This window comes from Harpia harpyja, chromosome 3 (genome assembly GCF_026419915.1).
Source record: "Harpia harpyja isolate bHarHar1 chromosome 3, bHarHar1 primary haplotype, whole genome shotgun sequence".
Taxonomy (NCBI): Eukaryota; Metazoa; Chordata; class Aves; order Accipitriformes; family Accipitridae; genus Harpia; species Harpia harpyja.
In genome coordinates this window covers 421164-444993 of record NC_068942.1, presented here as the reverse complement: position 1 = coordinate 444993, position 23830 = coordinate 421164, and the positions used below count along the sequence as shown (strand labels likewise).

Here is a 23830-nt window from a genome sequence, read left to right as displayed (position 1 = left end):
AGTGCTGGGTACATTAATGTTGTTATCAGTGAATAAGGAAGCTTCTTGGGTGACAGCAAACTGTAACCGTTGGCCATTGCTTAAGTATTACAGCATTTGGAGTGTCTCTGTCACCTTCAAATCAAAATGCCACTGGTGTAATAACAGGTTGATCGTTTCTGGGCTCTGCGTGCAAAGCTGCACCACTTAATGGTGATGAAACAAACAGCTTAGGTTCCCCAACACAAGAGATCTCATCCAAGCAACCTGTCCCAGGAGTACTGTCCAAAGATTCCTCACAGGGAAGATACAGACATGTCACCTATCTCAAGGATGGTGAGTGGCATTAAGGTCACACTCCTGCTCCATTGCATCTCTGCTAAAAATGGGGATTATGGATCTGGGTAACTCAGAACAGAGTCGGATCCTGTAAGTGAGCACAACACATCCCTTCACAAACCTGAATTGCCTTTTAAGGTTTTTTTTCATCAGTTGAGTCCTAAAGTCTTGCTGTGGTTCCATAATAAACTGAAAATCACAGCTGGGTTTAAAATAAAGACAAAATAAAGGAAGGAAGAGTAGTGACGCAATTTATTACAGAAGTTGCTTAGGACCAACCAAAAAAGGATCTTGTGATAGTGGGTACTGCACGACAGAGAGTTTGGTTCACTGTAGCCTTTTAAGCAAAGTAACTTTATTTTGGATGAAAGAAAAACATCTGAAAAAAGCACAAAAATGAAGTATCCATAAGAAAATAGCACAAGTATGTGTAAATCCGATGCCTTGCTTCTGCCTTGCAAAACAGTAGCTGCCCCACAGGCACCTGGAATTTCCAAGCTGCTGATCTCAGGGAAATAAATTCTCCTCTGTAATTTTTCTTATAACAGGTTTATCTTCTGACAGTAGTTGACAATGCATTAAATGGCTCCCTCTCAAAAAAAACCCCAACCCCCAAACTGTTCTTTTTCATAGTGTGCCTTTTTACTAGCTTTTAGGTGGGGGAAAGACAAGACCGTTCACTCACAGGCTGACTTCCCAGTTCTCCTTTGCTACTAAATAGAAATCTCTTCCCTGGTTTAGAGGAGCTGGGGCCAGGCTTCTGGGAAGCACATAACCTGTCTCCATGCCATGCCTCTGCTATACCTGCAGGGTCACTGGCTGTGATAGAACATAAAAATCCTTGTTCCACACAAACATTTTGGGTTTGGGGTTGCAAAAGGCTGCTGCAGTACCTTTTCGGTGAGAGCAAGGGGAGATATGGAGAAGAGAGCTAGTCCACTGCCCAGCTACTTGTGCAGAGCCGCAAGGCAGAGAAGTGAAGCCAAAGTCTTGGAGATGTGCAGCAAGCTTTTCTGAACACTCACTGGCTGTGGAAGAGCCTTGCTGCCAGTCAGGCAAGTTCAGGCCTGGTACTGTGGTTTTCTTCTGGGAAGGAAGAAGAAAAAAATGCAAGGAGCTTGCATATGACCCTCACTGTAAGCAAAACTCAGTGCCACAATGAGTAAGGCCTGAAATAAACTCTCTCTTAAAAATAGGAATGACCAAAAAGAAAATCCAGTGTAGTGAGATGCTGAACTTGACTCGCTCGTATCTTGCCTCTGCCCCTTGTCTGCCTCCCCCATTCACCAGAGCTAGACAGGTAGGATGCACGCAAAGGCAAACTATGAGAAATCCTCTAGGTAATGAAGCAGGACTCTTGAAATACCTTGCTCAAATCCTGAAGCTGATATTGCTCCACTGCCCTTACTGTTTCGTGCAAGATTCAGCCTTGTGCAAGGTGGCTTCTTTCCTGCTTTATCTGTCAGCTTGAAGATTGGGTGGATGGTTCATGAACAGATTTGTCTGTGGTATTGCTTTTGCACCTGCACAGTCTTAGATGTCACTGGGGCTGAGTGATCTTGCATCTGTGAAAGTATGTGAGAAAATGAAAGAGTGTGCATGACTATTATATCGAAGAGTTGGATCTGGACCTTCTCTGGTGTGAATCAGAGAACTAAATCAAAATGGCAGCTCCCGTCATGTTAAAAAAACACACCTTAATGAAAGCCTGTCTTTGCAAAGCAGAAGTGCTTCCTATGTGTGGAGAAGCATGTTAAGAGAGAGGTGTTGAGGGAGCCAAGGTGCTAAGGAGTGAGCTTCTGGGAATGCTTTGCATGTGAAAACACTTCACGAATCAGTTATAAATGTGGCTGCCCTCTCTTCCACCTGCCAGGAGCCTTCCTCACTCAAAACAATGCTTGTGCTGCTCCCCAGCTGGTTTCACACAGGAGGTGGTATTGATGAGCAGTAAAAAGCATATTTACTTGCAATGTTGTTTTCCGATAGAGAGCACTAGTTGTGAAGGTGCAGAAGGAAACGCAGCAACAGCCGTTTGTGTTACACTGCAAACATGAGGCCATCATTAACAAAGAAGTGCGGGTTTCAAAACCACCTCTGCTCAGCCCTGGGCGGGAGGTTTTGTTTCTGTGTCGGCTTGGAATCTGTAGATTGTCTTGTCTAAAGGTGATTGCTGTGTTGGAAATGGATATTTAGCAACCACTGGTTAATTGATTTAGGTTTTTTGGTGGCAGTTCTTGGAATTAATTGCTTCTTTGAACAAATTCTGAAAATGGGCCCTCATAAAAATATAATAATATCAAATTGTAGTAAAGTTCTTTCGCCTTGCACTTGAGCCTTGCCAAGAGATGTCAGAAATGTGCACACACATTACTTAAATGTTGCTAGGTTTCCCTGCAGACTGAAATTGCCTGCAAAGACCTGAGACATACAGGAGAAATCAGTATTTCAAAAGAGGATGATTTTTAATGGAGTCCAGGTCAGAGCCACATGAACGTGACTTTGAGAACTGACACCTGGCCAGCAAATGCCCCGAGCCCGATTGACAGTTCTGTCAGCAGGCACTAGACCTGCCTCGTGCCTCTTGTGGAGGGGCTAAGGCGGGGGCATAAAGGGAGAAAACAGCTTTTTGTCATGTCATGCTTTGCAAGGGCCCTGAAGCTGCGGCAGTGTAATGGAAGTGGAGGAGAAGAGCTGGTGGCAGTGATGCTCTGTCCTCCGAAAGCCCAAATCTGCGGGCTGGCAGCCGCGCTGCCTGGCCCTGGCGGCACAAGTCTGAGCACGCACAGCCTTGCTCCCTTGTTTTGGCATCCTTCCCTCTCTCCTCTGCCACCTCCAGCCGACCGGACCCGGAGGGCCGGTGCTGTCAGGTGAAAGCCCTCGGCACCTCTCCATGCTCCACCGCATCCCTCCGTGGCCGCGCTGACGCTTGCCGGTGTGCCGTCCGCCGAGCCAGGGTGGTGGGGAGCAGCAGCCGAAGCATGGCGTAACTCCTCCCAGCGCTGGAAGGCAATCATGTGATTTTTATGATTGCTCTCAAGAGCTGTGTTTGCTCTGCTCCCAGCCACCATTGCTTCCCCCTGAGCGTCCTTCCCTGGCAGGGCTGCAGCTCCTGCCGGCGGTGCTGCGGGCCAGGTTTTGGGGAGCAATGACAGAAGTGAAGAGAGAGGTGTTCGGGCAGATGCCCCAGGAGGAAGGAGGAGGAATGGTGGAAAAGTTCATCTTAAAGTCGGACAGTGTGAAAGTGGAAATCCTGTCCTTAGGGTGCATAATTGCTGCTCTGGAGATGAAAGGAAGGGATGGGGAGTGTTCAGATGTTGTCCTAGGCTTTGACACTTTGGAAGGTGAGTCTAAATCTGTTTATTTAAAAAAAAAAAAAAAAAAATCAGGCAATTTAACCAGCGTTTTCTGGTTTATTGCCACACTGCATGATCTGCTTCTAAATATCTTCTCCAAATAGTGGGCTGAATAAATATAACTCCTGCTGCCTGTTCTGGGCTCAGTGGTGGACGGGGAATGGGGAGACTGTGTGCCCCTCTAACGGGGCAGCGCTGTGTCATGCTTTGACCGGCAGTGACAGAGGCCTTTTCTGCAAATCTGCAAAGAATACAAGATCCCATCAGGCTGTTTTAATCAAAGAAAGATGTGCATGACTAGCGAGCTGTGTGTCCTGCAAAACACTGGGACTGCGGTCACCTATTTAGTACCGGAGGGAAGGAGAGAGAGACGCCTCTGAGTCCGTAAGCACACCTGGAGACCACCCATCCTGTCCCAATCCTTCCGTTTAACTGCATGCTGTTTTTCTGGCCAGGTTACACAAGGAAGCACCCCTTCTTCGGCGCCGTCGTGGGGCGTGTTGCCAACAGGATTGCAAAGGGGAGGTTCGCCGTGGACGGGAAGGAGTATCAGCTGTTCCTCAACAATGGGCCCAACAGCCTGCACGGAGGAGCCAGGGGATTTGACAAGGTGAAAATCAGGCTGGCGGGTCTTGGTGTCCTCTGGCACACAGCCTGTGGGGTTGTGACAAGAGGATATGATGTCCTCACTCCCCACCCTGTAGGGTTTTCTGGTGGTGATTGAGTTGAATCAGCTCCCAGAAAGTGCTGTGAGTGCAGGAACAGGGGGAAGTGAGGCCCTGTGAACTGCTGGGTCAGCTCGTCTTTGCCCAGGTGGCTTAGCGGGGCTCACTTATGTCATCCTTGGATGCCATGCAGAGGGCTGCTGTGCTTCCTCTGTGTTCCTGCAGCCCTGAGGCCTTGTGAGCCCCGTTCTGATGGGGTTGTCCTGGGGCGAGGTGCTGCTCCCACAGAGCCTGGGCTGGGACATGGCAGTGAGGACCCAGCCTCATGCATGACGGAGGGTCCTGAGGCGCCAGCCACACCGCCCCAGCGTGGGTGCTGTGGTTGTCCCAGTGCCCAAAGAAAGTTTCATGGGGAAGAGTGATCCATGCAGACTCATTTGCGCCTGTAGTTTCAAGGCTGTTACCTGCCCATAGCTCCTCCCAGAGTCAGAAGGTGCTGGGTTTGCAGAAACTGAATATCATTGCTGCTTGTTTTTGAGAGCACTCCCAAGTAAGGGGAGAGCAGGGTGTGCTGCGGCTTCAGTGCGGTTATTACATTATCCCCTTCGATGCTGCTTTCATCCCAGTGACAGCATACCCCAGGCTCTCGCTCTGACTCACAGCAGCTGGTGACTAGATCAAGCCTGCAAAATGCCTCAGCATCGCTGTGTCCCCTCCCCAGCCCTTCCTTGTGACCTCCCAAGGTAAAATAACCTTTCCCTGGCCCCAGGGTACTCAACCCTTCCTATCTTCTCCCAAAAGCTGCTGCTGAAGTCCATCTGTGTGCTACAAGTGGTAAGAGCAGCGGAGCATCTCTTGTCTTGAAAGCCTTGCTGATAACCCTGATGATTGCATAGCAGGCTCAGAAGTCTCTGCTTTCCTAAAGCCTTGGGCCTTGTTGGATCAAAAGCATTTGTAACCTGCAAGTAGCTGATCCACCATTTCCCCAGAGGAACACATGTGAATGTGCTGGTGCAGCTGCTTTCCTGGGTGAATGTTTTGTTTCGTGAAAGAACATCCAGGGTGATGGGGCAAAAGTCAGAGTGTCTGGAAAAAAGCTCACTTCTGGGAAGCGCAGTGTGAACTGGCATCAGATCAGGATCAAACACTCCTTAGCAGCCTTAGAAAAAAGGGAGTACTGGAGTGACTTGGCTGTTGTACCCCTAAAGAGGACAATTTGATTTAAAGTTTTTTTATACACCATGACCCCCTGTGAGCTGGAGCTGAAAACGTGCACTCCTTTGCAGCCGGGGCTTCCAGGCTGTCTTCTGCGGGCAGGGGATGTGGTCTCTTCTCCTGCCTCTTACCCTTGCTTGCTGAAGGCATGCCAGCCTGGTGAGGACAAGGCAGCAACACCTCTCAGCCAGGGCTTTGTGTCCTCCGGCCCATGGGGCACGCTTGGGCACCTGCTCAAGACCCCCTCCAGCCAGGTAACGGTCACTGTGCAGAGACCTGTGGTCAGCCCTAACAAAACCAAGACATGCTGGCTCTTGGCTGTGACCGTCTTGGCCATCTTGTCTGTTTTTCCTGATCTTGCAGACCTCAGTGCTGCAGTCAGCACATGGTCTGATGACAAAGAAGCTTGCAGCCACACTTCCGTGGCAGCGATACCTGACCACGCTGCTGGGGGACTGGGGAAGTTTAGAAAATAACCCTCTTAGCTTTAAAAAATAGTGGTATTTGTATGCTTACTGGTCTTTAACAGCTTTTTCTTTGAAGAACTTAAATAGAAACTTATATCTAAAACTACAGCATCCCACAGCAGTGGGAGCTGCAGTCAAACTGCACTCGGTGCAGGAGGACCTGCTCTGCAGCCTGCTTATCACATTTGGCACCCTCAGTTCCCATGTTTGGTGAAAATGTTGGCTTTTGACAAGTGCCCTGAGTTTGTGATCTCTGCAGAGGACATGAAAGGGATCATCTCAAAACCCTTATCTGGCCCCTGCCCCTAGATCTGTCCTCTTTGATTAGACAGTGACTATTCCTTAGGTAGATGCAAAGCTCCAGAGACTGGGCACCTCCCCTCTTGTCGCACATCCATCCTGCAAGGGGCTGAGACATCTGCTTAGCATCAGGTCCACGGCCAGGGTCAAACAGGCGGTCTGGGCAGCTAAATTTACAGTGTGCTGGCTTGCTTCGCTCGCCAGCAGGTTCGGCTCCAAGCAGAGCCCTGGTTTCTGGCAGGGGAAAGAAACGGAGAGGTCCTAGTTCTCTGGATCAGCACTGACGTGTGGATGTATCTGGCAATACATCTGGTACTATTTAACCCAACCCCAGTCCCTAAGCAGGAGCTCCCAGTGTGTATTTACATTGTCCTAGAAGCCATCCCCAAGTTAGCTGAGGGAAGGGCAGCAGCTTGTTGAGGCAATGTTGCACACCAGGAGATCCAAGGGAGGGGGAATAAGTCCAGCTGCAGGGCAAAAATGAAACACGTGGACCCTCTTAGGCTGTAATACAGCCTGGGACAGACCCCCATCAGATCAAACTGCCTTGTTTGTGTGGCTGCTCATTGGAAAGCTTGTTCCCTGCTGCTGGCCCTGGCTGACCAAGAGCAGGCTGGTGCTTGTGTTTTCTCCCACTTCCCTTTTTCAACAAGGGAATATTGTTTTTCAGTCCTTCATAGGGAGAAAAAGATTGTTTGGGCTTTTTTTTTTTTTTTTGTCTTCTAGGAGTGAGAGCAGGAAAGATGATTGAAAAAAACCTTTGTTTTGGGGCTTCATTCTTTGAGTATCTTTTGTCCCTGGCTTCAGCCCAGCCTAGGACAGGAGAGAAGGGCACTGTGTTTCCCATGACTGTCCCACCAATGGCATGTTCCTTACAGGTTCTCTGGAGCCCCCAGGTCCTCCCAAACGGCGTCTGCTTCTTCCGGCTTAGCCCTGATGGTGAGGAAGGCTACCCCGGTGACCTGAAAGTCTGGGTGACCTACACACTCAGCGGCAGGGAGCTGGCCATCAACTATCGAGCCCAGACCAGCAAGACGACACCCATCAACCTGACAAACCATGCATACTTCAACCTCGCAGGGCAGGTAAGCGTGGGGAGATGAAGCCCGTGGAGGGACACTGTGCAAGGGAAGAAAGCCTGGGGACCCATGGGATGATTCATGGGCTTCCCATGGGATCATTGGGACCAACATACTGGTCTGGGGACACAGCATGCTTCTGGGGACACAGTGATGGGGGTTGTCTCTATGCATCATGGGCTGCATGCAGCCTACAAGCTGGGACAGGACTAAATCACAAAGACCTCAAGTGAAGATGCATTATCCCGGTGCATTGTGAACAGAGACATCCCATCATGAATATTAACTCTCCTTTTGTGTGTAACTGGAGAGTTTCAGTCTCTCCTGGTTTCTTGGGAAGATTACAGAGGAGGTACAGAACCGGCATGCCTTAGTGGTGGACTGGCATTTCTTAGCTGTCTTCTGTTGGTGCTCCTGAGACAACGTACTGAACCCTTGTGTGGATGGTGCGGCTGAGATCAGGGCCTGTAGTGCCAGCCAGAGTCTGTGCAGCACCGAAATACCCAGGTCAAAATGGGGAGGAGAAACATCATGGAAAGGAGATGTGAGGCAGCCAACGTTGCAGAGCGGGGCAGTAGCAGGGTGCAGAGGGCTCACCCATACCAGTCCAGGGTCCTGCCAACTAGACAGGCACTGTATTGCAGCTGTGGTTTAGTCTCACCCTGTTTATAACTGGCCTTGGAGGAAAAGGATCTGGGAAATAAACTCTTGCTGGGCAGAGCAATAGGATGGGACAGTGCAGTCACACAAAGATGCTTAAAAGTGTTAGTGAGAGACATCCCAGCCCCTCCATGCAGGAGGTCTGCTCAGGCTACTGCCCTAATAATGGCTGTGCAGTTGTTAGTTTACCCTCTGTTTGTCCTCGCAACGGTACAGTAATATCAACACCTACAGCATGCAATGCAGGTGTGTTTCCAGAGGAACAGGAGACCTTTGGGCATGAAATTACTGCTCAGATTAGACAGTGACATGCAGGCTCAACTTTGATCCTGCTCCCCTTCCAGCCCGGCAGGTTCCTGGCCAGCATCCCTGAGGCTGCGGGAGAGGAAGAGGAGTGCAACCCCCTGCTCTGCAGGACATGAGCCGAGAGGATGGGTTGCACTTCCCCACACTTGCTTCCTTCCCCTTTTGCCCACCGCCGTGTGCTCAGCAAGCAGCGTGTTTTGGCTAGTTGATCTGCAGGGTGGTAGTTCTTGGTGAGGTGCAAGTTCAGGCTGATAGTCTCAGCCCTGCAGGATTTACAGCTCCTAGGTCCCATGCAGGTTTTTGTCTGTGCTGGTACCTTTGTCCTGTGCCCAGGGTCAAGGTGGGATGACAGCCAGGAGGTCCCCCAGGCACTACCAGATCAGCCGTAGCACCACCGTGGGCAGTCACTTCCCGGGAGTGCTTAGGGCTGCGCGAATGGTGGAAGGGCCGCAGCAGGAGTCCCAGTATTTCCCATCCTCCTGCAGGGCTCACAGGATATCTACGACCACGAGATTTCTATTGAAGCGGATTCCTACCTGCCTGTGGACAACACCAAGATCCCTACTGGTGGGTGGTGCGACACCCGCGGCACATGGTGGAGATGGTTTTACAGATGAGTGTTGGTGGGTATCGGGGAACAGCACTGCCCGGCGAGGGGGGACACACCAGGACCCAGGGCACCCCAGGCACAGCAGGGCCCTCACCCCTTGGCACAGTCCCACAGCACCTGAGCAGAGTGGGCAGAGCCAGGTGTGGGTAGGAGGGTCCATCACCAGCCCCAGACCTGGAGAGGAGGAGGACCAGGGTCCGTCCAGGGGGTGCAGGTAGGAAATGGAGCCAGACGCAAGTGGGATGTGAGACTGCAACATGGGTCCAAGGGGCCCATCCAGGAGACAAGCTGCCTATGTCACAGGACCAAAGCACCTCCCTCCAGACCTGTTTGGCCAGCATTTCCCTGCAGGCTGATCCATTGTTCCCAGGGCCAGTGGGGCCACCAGAGAGCACTTTGAGGGCTGGGATTGGCCTGGCGTTTGCCTGCTTTGCTTCTTCCAGCAGTGTTCAGCTTTACCATACTTCTCTACTGGGATTTTCCATGTGATGTCAAGGTCTTACTTCCACAGATCTTATTTCCATAAGATCAGCCCATATGCAAAGTCCACAGAAAGCAGGAGAATTCGTTTCTTAAGCCTCAGTAAAATGTGGGAGATGCAAGCAGCATGCAGCATGCTCCAGGCACCAGGCTGCTGTCAGTGAATGCAACGGCACACCAGGACATGGTCAGACTCCCTGATCTGGAGGGCAGCTCCCAGGCCCGGTGCTGAGCTCTAGAGCTGCTGGGATCTCTGGTGCTCGGGACCCCAGCATTGTCCTTCCCTGCAAAAGCTGAACCACCAGTCCCTTCATCGGGATGAGGGAGAAGCTGCTACTGGCTGGGAGGCTGAAGACACAAAACCAACACTTTTCTTTCCTGTCTTTAATGTCCTGAATGGCTAAAAGAGGAGAGCCAGTTAAGGAAAACAGCATATTTTGCATGCTAAGCAGGTTAATTAAACAAAGGTGGCATTGCTACTGTCTCCAGCCTCAGCACGGAGAAGCAAGCTGGCAGCCTCTTGCACCCAGTCTTGATTCAGGGGGTAAAACGGAAAAAACAGGGCTTTCTAGTTTTTTTTCCCCCACCACTTCCACTCTGTTCCTCCCCATAAACAACTGAGCCGCTAAGTTAAATAATCTGAACAAGCTGGGACAGGGAACACGTTCCCCATACCCGCAGGAGAGCCAGCACCGAACACATGCCCTCAGCAATAGTCCCACTGCTAACAGGGGGGCACCTTGCTTTGGGTGGCTTGACTCCAGCCCTCCCACCATGCTGCTCCAACACCCACTTTTCCTTTAGCATAAGTGACTGCTGAGTTGCAGTAAGAGTTGATCTAATTGCAAAATGAATCTGATACCAAGTTCTATTGTTTTTAAGAATGAAAAGCATTATTTAAAAAAGAAAAAAGCTGTGTTTGGCTTAATTTTTGAAAAATGTAAAATAGATTAAAATAATCAAAAAAGCGGACTTCTAGATTTGCTTCTGAATGATGGCTTTTCATCCAGCCCCACTGGCTTAGAGGAATGGAGGCCATCAGAGTGCAGATACTGAGCCGTGGCAGGCGAGGGTGCTGTGCCATACTGGAGGTCTCCAGAGGACAGGGTGGTGATGGGAGCACCAAGCAGCCGGTCTGGGGCATAAATACCAGGAAGGCTCCTGAGTGCAGCCAGCATCAACGGAAGAGAAACTGGGTGTGGGGCAGCATCTGTGCCCAAGGGGTGCATGAGCCTGCGGGGTGGTTTCTGGTAAGCGTAGGCTCTTCTGGAAATGGCAGGGCTTGTTTCCCTGATGGTCTTGCAGGGTGGCTTTGCTGAGCGCACCTTCTGACTTTGGGAGGGAGAGGAAGAGAGGCTTTAAAAAGTAAAAAAAAGAAAGCAAGAAAGCTTTTTAGCTCAGGTGTCTGCTAAAACCAGAGTTACGTCTGTGTTCATGAACCAAAACACTGTGCATGCATGCATCAGCTTGCACCTGGAGGAGTGGGTCTCCCAGTCCAGGTGGCTTTTGCTCAGCTTGGTGTGTCATGCCTGGGCTCAAGCCGGGGAAGAGCTTAAGGCCGTACCCAACCCACTGCCCTGCTTCTCCTCACTGCTTTCACCATGAAGCTATTTCACATCTTAATTGCGGCCAGCTTGCTGTCCCTGCTTTTTGCAGTTCCTTCTTGGTGTTTTGGGTAAATGTAGCCTTTGAAGCTGATAAAACTGTATAGTCTTAGCCCTGGGGTGAAGATGAGATTTGTGCAACTATTAAAGACAGAGCCCTTGTGTGCAATGGCTGCTGTATTTTATGTAAGTGCCTAAATCAAAATGTGTTTTTTTTCAAGGCGTTTTTCCACCCCACTGCTGAATTCAGTAAATGCACTCTTTTTAGATAGGATCAGAAGCCACAGAAGTGTGCTGTTTATCAGGTGGAGACTGATGTTTCTCAAGATTTGCAGAGCAGAACCAGTGCAGAGCTGCAGCCGAGCTGGGCGTGAGTGCAGCGAGCAGAGCACAGCGCATGGGGCTGGCAGCAGGACCGGCATGCCTGTGCACTCGGCAGCTGCCTGCTGACCCTTGGAAACCTCTCCCTTTACAGAAGGGTGGAAAAGGATGACTTTAGGGAAAAAATCCCCTCCCCTGCCCTTCCTCTCTCACCTTCCCCCACGCAAAACCCCTTGCCTTTGGGTTGGGATGACTGTGTTTTGCACTGCATTCAGTATGTCTTAGGGTTGTTCTCACTGCAAGAGCTTTATCACAGGATGCTGCGTCCCCACATCAGGCCTTAAAAAACAAGACTTGAGAGAAAAAGCTGGTTTTACGGTCTTAAACCTTTTTTTCCAGAAACAATGCCCTGAGGCAGGAGGGGATGGGTCCCAGAATACAGCCCGTATTCACCATCCTGGCAGGTGGGCTACCTTCGTGGCCATCTCATGGATGTTTGTTCAGAGATCTGGGAGGATTCATTTTTTTAGAGAGAGAGAGAGAGAGAGTATATGTATATATATCTTATGTGTATATAAATATTAATATCTAATAAGTTTTGGGGTTATATTAATTAGCTTGTATAGTTAAATATACAAGCCCCCCCCTCTTGTTTTCCGGCTCCTTGGCTTTGCTTTGTCCCAGCTAAGCACAGCAGTGTCCCCGGGGGCTGCCACCTCTGCTGGGGGACAAGGTGATCATGTCCAAGCCCGAGTCACAGTGGCCACAAGGCAAACTTGCTTGAAGCAGGGCACCACAACGAGATAAGGATCACAAACAGCTTAAAACCCTCAGCTCACCAAAGCGAGGGATCTCAACCCTGCGCAGGGGCCAGCACGCAGGTGTTTGCTGGCGTGTGGGTGAGCGGCTGACACTGCTGTTCTTGCCCAGGGGAGGTGGCCGCTGTGCAGGGCACCGGCTTCGATCTCCGGCAGCCTGTGAAGCTGGGGAAGCACTTGCAGAAGTTTCACCTGGATGGCTTTGACCACAACTTCTGCCTGCCGCAGGTGCAGGCTCGACGCCTTGCGGCCAGGTAGGCTGGGACCATGGCAGGGGTCCTCCACCCCTGGAGCCACGGGGCGCCCATTTGGCCAGCCCCTTGGCATCCTCCACCGGCATCTCCCCAGGGCTCGCCACCCACCCACCGGCAGGGCCATGGAGGTTCACACCACCCAGCCTGGCATCCAGTTTTACACCGGGAACAACCTGGACGGCTCCCTGAAGGGCAAAGGCGCCATCGCATACCCCAAGCACTCAGCTTTCTGCCTGGAAACCCAGAACTGGCCCGACGCCATCAACAAGGTGAACCGTCCCCCCACCCCAGGGAGCTGCTCGTGTCCTGCGGCGGGGGACCATACCACCCCACCCCCCCCCCCATGTCTCTGGGGCATTAAATATATGAACAGAGTCCGTTTGGTGAGGGTACGCTTTGTAGACACCAGGATTGAGGCAGGCACAGGTCACAACGTCCTGTGGCATTAGGCAGGGGTTGGCCAGTGCAGCGGGGACCGGCCCCACACAGCCTGGCTTCCCGAGGGCACGGCATCTAGAGCAGAAGACCCCACCGGGGCCACGTCCTCTCCATGGGGCCTGAATTCAGCCAGGGGGAGGACTGGCCCACTCGGCCAGCCGGTGGTTAAACGCTGCCGCTGGAAATGCTGGGGGGAGCCACGGGATGCTGCCCCAGGAAGGCCGAGGGGATGCGGCCATGCCCTGGTGACCCTTTCTGGTCCTGTGGTGTGCGCTCACGGTCACTGACATGCTGCTGCCTCTCCCCAGCCCCACTTCCCCAACGCCCTACTCCGGCCGGGCGAGGAGTACAACCACAGCACGTGGCTCGTGTTCAACACCGCTTAAGGCGAGGGGATGCTGACTCCTACCACCGAGAGGGGTAAGTGCCTCTAGCAGGTTAGCCAGAAAGCCCACCAGGTGCCGAACGGCGCTTTCAAACTACTCTGGGTGATGCATGCCATTTGGGAACTTTTTTCCTCCTCTGTGGTTTTCACCCATGGTTTCTGCTGGCTTTAACTCCTGTCACCAGCTCTGCCACTATCTGGTCTGTGCAAAGCTCTCACCCTCTGTCCAGCCTGGGCATTAGGTTTTGTTTCACAGTAAAAATGCACTGAAAACACCTTGTTTAGGGACATGGCATGTTGCAGCTCACACTACAGCAGGAGAATATCTCGTAACAGTCATGTGGAGCATGCAGGAAGGCTGATAAAGTTGTGGTTGTTCGTTACACCACCAGCTATTCCCATTAAAATGCTCTGAGCTGTGCTGGCTGCTGGTCTCTCCCCACCACTGACCTGCCCCACAGCTCCGTGTCAGCTCATCAAAGGGTGCCCTGCCCTTCCCCTGCGGGGCAACAGGGCAGCCCTCGCAGCTGGAGCCGCCAGTTCTGACAGCGTTGTGATGGCATGGGTACACAGTGGTCACGCAGAATAGCTTTGCAGAGGATGGCGTGCTGGGATTATCCCAGCTGGCCGCCCTGGCTCAACTCCTGTTTTGAAGCCAGCAGCAATAGCTGCGCAAGAGCATCTTCTGTGCTACGCCTGGGCTGCTGAAGTGAAGTGGATGCATCCATCTACAGTCCTGAATATACAACTGCGGGAGGAAAACCATCCTCTTAATGTGTTTCCATGTGAAGTACCCAAAACCCTGGAACGGGCCTGTCTGATGAAAACCTCCATGTTTCTGAGGTTGCATAAAAAATCAGCACAAGCCAGGGGGATGGCAGTGCCATTGTATTAGGGAGCTGGCACCCCTTTCCCCAGCCCTTGGGCCAGGCACCCCGTGCGAGGCACTGCAGCCTGACTCCCACCTTCTCCTGCCATGCTGCTGCTGAAGGGGCTGCACAAGTCCTGGCTCCCGCTGGCAGATTGCAGCCAGGACCCGTGGCACTCCAGTGTGCTTCCTCGTCTGCAGGGCTGCGGGAATGACCTTGCCACCAGTGGAAGTGCCTGGCTAATGGGCTTGCAAACCTGGCAGACCTGTCACAAGTCAGTTCTGCCACTCTGATCCCCAAAACGAGCATCCCGCTACTGTCCTGCGATGCCCCAAGTGCACCGCGGTCACACATTAGGTGGCTGCAGTTCATTCTGCATAAGGACTGGTATCATTTGGAGAATACAGCCCCGCTGATCCAAGCTCAGGAAATGCTAGGTTGCAAACCAGGGGTGGAAGCACCATCACCCCTGTGAGTGGGGCTTGCCCACTGCATTAGAGACCTTGGGTACAGGTCCCATTGCCCCCCTGGCCCCAGCCCACCCGCGCAGGGTGTGCACACCCCACCCAGAGGTGCAGGGCCCAGGGTCATGGCAGCAGCAGTCACACAAACGCCCCTGTCCGGGCATCTTTTCCAGGAGCTCACAAAGACCGTATGGAATTTTTGGTGAAGTCCTACCAAACTGGGGTGAGAGCTGGAGCTGCGCAGCCTGCTCCAAGGAGGATGACTAGAGCTGCGGGAGGCAGCACAGCCACCCGCAATTTTGGTCACCACAGCTGCACAGAAGCGTGGACGCCAGATTTGCCACTGCTCCGCACCTCAGGAGTGCTGGCTGTCCGTCATAGCGGCCATAAGCCGCAGGCAGGGCCGCCCCGCCAGCACAGCCCTGCCTCCTCGCTCAGGTTCTCACCGCTAAGCCTGGGTTTAGGGGAACCCCAGTCCCCTACAGAAACCCCAGGCTCCTCTGCTCCATCTTCCACAGTGTCTCTGGGTACTGAAAAACAGGTACCAGTACAGCTGTCGTGTTAGTCTGCAGGTTTATTGTGGAGTAGGTTTGCCGTAAGAGTACAGAAGAGAAAAAAGCTGATCAAATTCCATACCACTGGCGTACGCGTGTCTGTGACCCAGGCACGCTATAAACCAGCCAGGCAATGCACAACCAATAAATATTCCAAACACAAGTCACAGGCTTCAGGCATTTCCGCTAAATCACTGCAGGGCAACATTTGTGTTGCCCCCGGCTCTCCCATTGCGGCAACGGTGGAATTTAGTGGATATTGCCAGAATATCAACCATCACACCCGGCAGGTGAAACGCTAATCCCCACTGCTGAGCACCACGGGTGCGTCCAGGCAGACACCAAGGACCCAAGAGTGAGGACTAGGCACAAAGGCCAGACAATGCTGCAGCATGGCAGTGCGCTCAGAATCTGGACCATTTGCTCATACGCTGAAAAAACACCATGAACTCCTTGTTAACAGGAAGCCTGTTTTTTTTAAAATCATGGGTTACCCAAGGTGTGACCAAAGTTAATCTTCTAATTTTTTTTTTTCATTTAAGATGCTCTGCAATGTTTTACACATTGGAAGCAAACTGCCATGGTAGATTTTGCCAGAAGCCCAAACAGGCCTCACCTTCCATTTCAGTGTTTGTTTACTGCCAAAACTGGCCTTTATTTCTGCTAGATACCCCATCACAGTAAAAAAATGTTTGCTTTTTCCCTCCCTCCGCCTACCAGTTTGTTTGTTCACAGTCTAACATGTTCCCAGTCTTTTGCTGTGATCTGTGTCAACAAAGTGCCTTATCATGCAATTCTTGACTACAGAATGAAGACAAACAGAGAGCCTGACATACCTGTACACAAATAATTAATCCTGCAGGTGTGTATTTGCTGGAAGAAATTAGCTTAATTCAACAAAATCGTCTCCAGGATCTGGGCTGCTTTAAAATCATACCGATTTCTGTGAAGCAGGTTAGAATTCCTGAGGTCAGCTGTGAGAATCTTTCACTTTGACAAAAGTTTTGAGTGAGCTGCAGAAAGACTAGTAACAGCTTGCTTTTGCCTCTCAAACACATCTTCCTAAGGTCCTTCAGCAAGTAGGTCGGAAGACCTTTTATCTTCCCTCAAAAAAGGAAAACATGCCTTGAGACATTTTAAGAAGTCTTTATATTAATAGCCTAAACAACTAAAAAATGCAACAAGCAAAAGTAGCAATTGTCAAGTTATTGATGATTTCTATTACGTTTAGAGGTTTCTGCAGATGTTACTCATTTAAAAGATGTCAGTATTTTGAATAAAAGCTCATCCTTAAGTTTTTGGGCATTGGGTATCACAACTAGTCAAGCACCAGAGAGTAAGATTTGCAGAATAGTTAGATCAGGGAGAAAAATGAATGCCCACAAAGTATCATAAAGGAATAAAAAGGGCATATGCAAATTTTTAGCCATCTGCAGAGAGAGATGGATTTTAAGTTCCATTTCAAAGAAAGCAGAAACTGATCCTTTCACCAAAGACCATTCAACAATAAATGTGAAAAGTGACTAGTTTGAGAAGACACCAGTATTAGTCATTCCCATTTTAGACATTTTTCATCCACGTTACATGGCACACAGCTAAAATTACCCAAATGTTAACAGAAGCAGCAGGGTTACTACAGAGAAGGTTTAGTTAAAAATACACATTTTATTTCAATGTGCCAATAAAAAAGTCCCACATTTTCATATCACAGGAAGTTAATTCATACAATAAAAAGAGACCTGTGCTAGTCTATTGGTGTGACTAACTCAGAAGACCCAGATCATGCCAAATTTTAGTTGATATACTCTTCTATCTACATTCTTACATTTACAAAGACACCACAAAATCCCTTATAATAATGTAAGCAAAATAACTTTCTTCCTAAAAGATTAACTTCATAACTTTAATCCATTCTTTCAGGACTCGCACTTCTTTGAGGGCTTCCTGATGGTGAACGACTGAAAGGAAAAGAATCCACAGTTAATATTTCAGTAGTCATTTAGGATTCACAAATACAGGAAAAAGCAACAGGAGGATACCTAGACTACTTCAGCAGCCTTTAAGCATTGTTTTCTAATAAAACAAAAAATCACTATTAACGAAGCTAATGGGTTGATGATTTAATGTTAGAGATAATACATTTATTTTATGGTTTTTACTTTCACATTTTTGCATTTCTCTACTGTTATTTTTATAACACAATTTAAATGTGATCACTGTCAAGTCATCTAAAGGGTACTACTAATAGTGACGTTCATGGAAGCAGGCTAGTTCTTCACTGTTCTGATACAGCAGCTTGTCAAAACCTATTATGGTGATCGCTCAGCATTTATGAGCATTTCTTCAAGTCCCTTGTGATTGTTTCTGAGGTTAGACTACATACAGCCACGTTTTTAAATGAAGCAAAGCTAAGTGCGGAAGTTCTGTCAGTATGTAAAAAAAGAAAGAAACAACTTGCAGGGCAGAAAGATCACCAAGGCAAGGGACACATCATGGCGGTTCTACAGCTATTCTTCCTAGGATATATCCCCTCCCTGCAAATCCTGAGCACTGAAGTCATAAAAATGAACTACTAAAGAATTCAAACTAGGGAAAAAAACGCTGCTGATTCTGTCACTACAAATATAGGCATACACACACACACATAATTATTTACCAACTTATTGGGAAAAAGAATAGATTAAATAACAGGCTCAACCTTCCAGTCCTGACTGCTGTGCCACGTTACTCCACTCTATCTCACTGCAGCTTTTAATGAGACTCAAAGCCAATTCCCACATTTATTCTGTGCTTTAAGCTCACCAGTAGAAAGTCTCTGTGCAGTAAAACTGTTAGTGAACTCAAATGAACACAGGAGCAAAGGCAAGATGTAACACTGCTACATAACCAGTATCCTGAGGAATGACTACCACGTATTTATTACCATATATAAAACCATAATCACAACATTATTTCTGTCGAAGAGATCTCAGCAAAATACCTTTCCAGTATTTTCCTACAAGTAGCAATCAAACTCCTCAGCAGAGATGACTGCAGATACTAAAATACCAGCTCTACAGAATCGACATTATTAGGAGGGAGATAAACATACCTTCTCTTTGGAGATGGTGATCGGGACTTTGACCGACTGTCAAAACAGAATATCATCAATGCAGCTTTAAAGGTCAAATGGAACTTTTATATTCAAAAAAATAAGCATCTCGGACAACAATGGAATTATTATGGGAATCTAGCCAGAAGCTCTTTAAAATGGCAAAGTTTTCAAATCAACTTTTACTCTGGCAGGGATTCTCAATTCATTTAGCATGGAGATTAATTTTAAGCAACTGTCTTCAGTAGACAAAATAGGAAAACAAGGGGTAGTACTGAGGTGAAGCTTTGAGAAAAGAAACATCACCAGATTCCTGCTGTTTTATCAACAGCATTAATAAAGCTGAAGCCCTTTATCTGATGGATAGAAATATTTAACAGAACTGAGCACAAAGACACAGAATTCAGTACTATGTTGGAAACTAGAGAAAGCTAATGAAAACAAAGAGATGGGTAAGGAACATACTCCAAATAGCTGCAGAGGGAATTTTATGATCTCAGTCATATCGCAAACAGATTAGCTGGGCACCCATGTTTGGGGGATTTTCTTCCTAAAGGACCAGGCTCTGTTCATCATGCAAACCCAATACTGAATTCTAGATACTACTGCAGGCTTTATCTCTGTATGCTTACCTCTTAGCCGGTGAGCCCGATTTTGATCTGCCATGAGACCTGGACCTACGAGAAGAATTAAAAACACAGCTCAGCAGGGAAGCTGGTAGCATGCATGTTCCCACAGTTGAGACAGCAAGATTCACACTAAATGTGTAAGAACTGTCGTGTTGAACAGACAGAATCCTGCATATTTCCAGGCCTTTTCCTGCTAAGTTTCGGAAGAAAGCTTTTTAAATAGATGGTGCACATGTTGTTCTGTACTTTGGTCCCCGGCTGATGACTGGTGTTTGCTGATGCAGGTGGCAAGAATACATGAATAATCCAAATCCTGGCCAGTATTTTCACAAAGCCAGTAAAAAGCCATGCTCTAAACTTGCAAAAGTTTTATTAGGCTTGAGTGACATCTACCACTATAGTTGCAACTGACTGCAGGCAGCACGCTCCTACAAATACCTTCTCCTCTGTGCTTCATCTTATATAAGCTCTTGCTCAAAATATTTTTTTAAATCTCTCTGAACTTAACCCTTGTGAAGACTGTCAAAAATGTCAGTCTGAGATAACAGTGCTGCACCAGAATACTAATACTGCCCAAAATAACTGAAACTTTTAGGTTCCCAAAGGACGTCTTCTACTTTCCACATCCAAGGCTTTCCACAACAGCTTCCAGATGTAGCTTTGACGCTGTCAAACCAGCAAACATCATGTAGTACTTATGCAGTCTGTATTCCTTATGACTCAAGAGCCCGTCTCTGGGTGCTATGCATTCCTTCGATTCTTCTGTAAAGAAACCATCTTCCAATTGCCTCATGTGGAAGTTTAACAGTGACCTCATTAGAGTTAAGCACCAATATTTTGCCACTTCCCTGTACTTGTACATGTGTACAAGTACAAATTACTTGTACGTAATTTCCTCTGCCTCGGTGACTTAATCTCTACTTACAATGAAAGGTGTCACACAATAGTCTAGAAATTTCACTAAAAGCATCCTTTACACTGCAGAAAACGATCCTGGTACTGAAAAAAGAAAACAATAGTGGTAAAATCAAGATGTTTTTCTCTTTGAGAGCCTGTTGACTGTAGCTGTCTTCTGCTTATCACTGACAGTGGACAGTGATGAGCCATGATTTAGTCACATTGGAACAAATGGTATTAAGATTCAACATATTTTAGCAACAGGTAGAGAAAGTATACCTCATCAGTGAAAGGCATTGCTCGACTGCCTCAGGGAATTTCCCTTCTCTTTTTACTAGCTTCTGGACTGTTTGTGTGAGTTTCTGCTCTTAACTAAGCCATCTTCTGGTCTTCGCCTCCTGTCACTGCTTGCTGTTCTACTCTCAGAAAATGCCACTGCCACCTTTCAGCACCGAATCTCCCATCTTCAGCTGTAGGCTTTTCCACTTACGCCCTTCAGCTAAAGCTTCCCTTTGTTTTTTTTGTGTTTCTTCACGGTTGACTATAGTGTTATGGATTTCAAACCAGAACAGTAGGCCCGGGAATGGGCTGCGGCAAGAGCAGTCCCATCTTCTTCAGAGTGGAACTTCAATTTACTCTTGTTCTCCTACGACAGCTTGCCAAGGACATTCAATCAACCTATGTCAGCCATGCTGCCTGGACAAGACTGCATAAAGCACAAGCTGCATCCACTTACTATGGAAGGATTAAGCTACAATTTCAGAGAACAAATGACATCCTGTGTTCCTTTAAAATTTGATCGTCACTCTTATGGCACATTTGTTGGTACAAAATAATTCTGACAGGTGTTTATCTCAAATTGAATTCAGCTCCTGCAGACTGACGCTCTGTTATTCAACAGAGTTGGAAACAGCTGTAACACTCATGGTACTAGCAAGCCCTTCACAACTTGCCTGGCTACATGCATTAATGCTTTTAACGCGCTACCAGAAGGGCATCCTGATTTCTCTGACAAATAATGGGAAGAATCCACAATCTCGTGTGTGCTACACAAAGAAAAAGAAGAAAACTTTTCAGATTAATTCTAAATTCGTTTGCTATGTTAGCTGTTAATGCAACCCGATCAAAACAGTACTAGTGATGACTATTGGGACCTGGATGTCAGTGATATGTAAAACAATAAAAAGAAAAAGAACAATCTTCTGCACTGCTTTTCAAAACTACAGACCCCTAAGTTAGTGGAGCGAGAACACAGTTTTTTCTGAAAATGTTAACAGCTGTTAGAAAGCCTAAACAGACGTTTAAGCAACTTTTACTAAGTATCCACAGTCACGGAAGAGATCTTACCTGCTTCGGGGCCACGTAACAGATCTGGACCTAGATCTGGATCTTGATCTAGACCTGAAATAACAAATTAGGACAAATTAAAACAAAATCAAAGAAGTCAACTCAACCAGAAGTGATGACAATTACAGCACTACTCTAGATTAATGTCTACATGTTGAACTTAAAACCTACATGATCATTAGACGTTTTAGACATCAAAATTCATCAAGGGATATGCAGCTGTGTAAGGTCTCAAAACTAATCGTATTACCACGCCTGTAAATTCAACTAGGATTATCAGAAACTTTTCAAAGCATGCTACAGTCTGATTTCTAGAGGTCAACACCTTTCGAAGTCTGCCACCCAATACCTTTTCAAATCCCTTAACTAAAATGAAAAACAACAACAAAAACAAAGCACACAACCTATTAAAAACTACTAATAATTACCTTGATCTCTTCAAGGAACCCGATCGGGACCGGCGGGGAGACACAGACCTAGACCTACGAGGAGAAATGGACCGGGACCTACGATAGGAAGCTGACCGGGACCTGCAAAGAAGTCAATTGAAGAGTTGTACAAGTGTAGCTTTTTCAAAGCAAAAGAAGCAAATAGGAATAAAAGACAAACTTAAGCACACCTCCTACCACGACTCCGACTGCGTGACCGAGAATACCTTCTTCCTCGGGACCTTGAACGGGATCTAGACCGGGACCTGGTTTTAGGTTAGAGAAAACAGGTATCAGGAAACAGCTGCAGCAATCAGTGCATGTGAGGCCCTGCTGAAGTCAAAACTGATTTCAGACAACTAAAGAACTAGCATCTGTCAGTTGGAAAAATGTCTGGGCCTACTTGTCTTGAGCATTTTACTACCTAGAAAAATGTTAAAAGCTGAATTACATTGCAGAATTACATTAGAATAGAAAACACTGTAATGTGTATTTAAAATAAACCTTGCAAGTTTGCAGGTCGACCCTCTTTGGCCCAAGGTCTAGCAGATCTAGACGATCTAGAAGTATCTATAGCCGATCGCTGCATCTAGGTGTTCTCTTCAATCTAACGACGATCAAACTGACAGCCCAATGAGCCAGGGTGAGGCTTGATTGACGCAAGAAGATTTTTCTAGGTGGGAATGTGGTCAATCTGGTGTTCCTCTTTCTAAACCGGAGGGGGGCCCCAATTGAAAGCCAAATTTACTGTTACGGCGATCACCGTCTCAAATTTTCTGCCCTTAAAGAATAAGGTGAAGCTACGTGTAGATGGCTCGAGGGGATCTGGCCTCTTATGCTGATCACCTCAAGGTCTAGGAGGATCTTAAGTGTCGGATTTGCAAGGCGCCTCAGCATGAAATCTTAAGGCTCGTGACATTCTGAATCAAGGCGACTGACTCAAACGAAGAAACCTGAAAGGTTTTGACCAGGTTGATTATTAAGATATTAACATTTGATAGAAATAGCAACAAATTGTAATATACACCTATACATTTATTCTAGCGTTAAAGTTTAAAGAAAACTGGCGTAACATTCTGTTCTTTGCTAACAAGAGCTACACAAAAGTGAACTGGCGAAGCAACCCAGCCACCCTGGCCCCACACGTACCTGCTTCTCCTTCGGCGACTATAGCGGTGACAATCATAAGCATAGTGGCCTTTCTCACCACACTCGTAGCATCTGTCATTAGGGTCAAAGGGGCGCCGTGCAGGAGGCCTGTCGTAACGGGAGCGACGAGGCATCCCTGTTGACACTTCCACTCTAACCCTGGAGCCACATATCACCCTGCAACAAGTCCGCGATGGCTCTAAGTTAATCGTTACTGTTTATGGTAGAACTACAAAAAGGAGAACCAGAGAGAAAACCCCGCTTCCCTCTCTGGCCTTAAAACCGGCTGTAGCTCCTGCTAACGCCTGAAACGCACACGTACTTCCCATCAAGTCCACGGACAGCGTCTTCAGCATCCCTCGGGTCTTCGAACTCCACGAAGGCAAACCCCGGCGGGTTCCTGGCGATCCACACGGTTCTCAGGGGCCCGTAGTAGCTGAAGGCTCTCTCCAGCTCGCCTTTGCCCGCGCCCGTGCCCAGGTTCCCCACGTACACCTTGGTCTCTGCCGGGAGCGAAGCCGGGATCAGCGCCGGAGCCGGAGCACGGGTGGGCCCACGCGGCGGGGGGCGGCGCCCCCGCCCCGCCCCGCCCCCCTCGGGCACGGCCATCTTGTCGGCGCGGCCCGCTCCCGCCTTCACCGCCAGCAGCGGCACACGCGCGGGCGCGCCCCCTCCCCCACGGTCGCTGACGCAAAATGGCGGCGGCGGCGGCGGCGGCCGCCTCGCCTCGCCTTCCTTCGCCTTCCTTCCCCCTCCGCCGCCCGCCCCGCTCTCTCGCGGCGATCGCCCCTTCCCCCAAGCCGCACTCGCCCTCGCCCGCCGCGCCCGCCGCCCCGGGAACTCACCGCCTCCATAGCGGCCGTAACGCGACATCCTAACGGCCCCGCCGACCGCCCCTCCGCGCGCACGCGCCGCCGACCGCGCCTGCGCCCCGCCCGGCGCTCCCGCCTCCCTCGGGCGCCGCGCAGGCGCGCGCCGGGGCGGGGGGGGGGGTAGGGCGGAGCAGCGGGGGCGCCGGTTGCCACGGCGACGGCGGGGTGCGGCCGTTGGCGCCTGACAGGAACGGGACGGGACGGGACGGGCCCGGCGCCCATTGGGGCGGCGGCGGGTCGCTCGGTAGTCCCTGCGC

At 49.1% G+C, this 23830-nt stretch overlaps 2 protein-coding genes across 3 annotated transcripts; one reads left to right on the top strand and one right to left on the bottom strand.

Moving 5' to 3' along the window:
- Positions 1-3188: 3188 nt before the first annotated feature.
- On the top strand, positions 3189-17263 carry GALM (galactose mutarotase). Of its 2 annotated transcripts, XM_052781075.1 has the most exons (9): positions 3189-3659; positions 4127-4281; positions 7197-7403; positions 8849-8930; positions 11326-11427; positions 12309-12450; positions 12545-12719; positions 13197-13308; positions 17081-17263. In XM_052781075.1, the coding sequence occupies exons 1-8, from the start codon at positions 3464-3466 to the stop codon at positions 13272-13274; spliced, it is 1137 nt and encodes a 378-aa protein (XP_052637035.1). In that variant the 5' UTR covers positions 3189-3463; the 3' UTR covers positions 13275-13308; positions 17081-17263. The 2 variants fall into 2 exon arrangements, with proteins under 2 accessions (XP_052637035.1, XP_052637036.1); XM_052781076.1 differs by lacking the exon at positions 11326-11427 and having other exon boundaries at positions 3194-3659.
- Positions 16806-23668, bottom strand: SRSF7 (serine and arginine rich splicing factor 7). The gene is made up of 9 exons (XM_052781077.1): positions 23547-23668; positions 23024-23204; positions 22702-22878; positions 21744-21818; positions 21553-21654; positions 21125-21178; positions 18884-18928; positions 18252-18287; positions 16806-17118 (listed from the first exon to the last, which is right to left on the bottom strand). Exons 1-9 carry the CDS (start codon positions 23572-23574, stop codon positions 17064-17066), a joined length of 753 nt encoding a protein of 250 aa, XP_052637037.1. The 5' UTR covers positions 23575-23668; the 3' UTR covers positions 16806-17063.
- Positions 23669-23830: the final 162 nt, after the last annotated feature.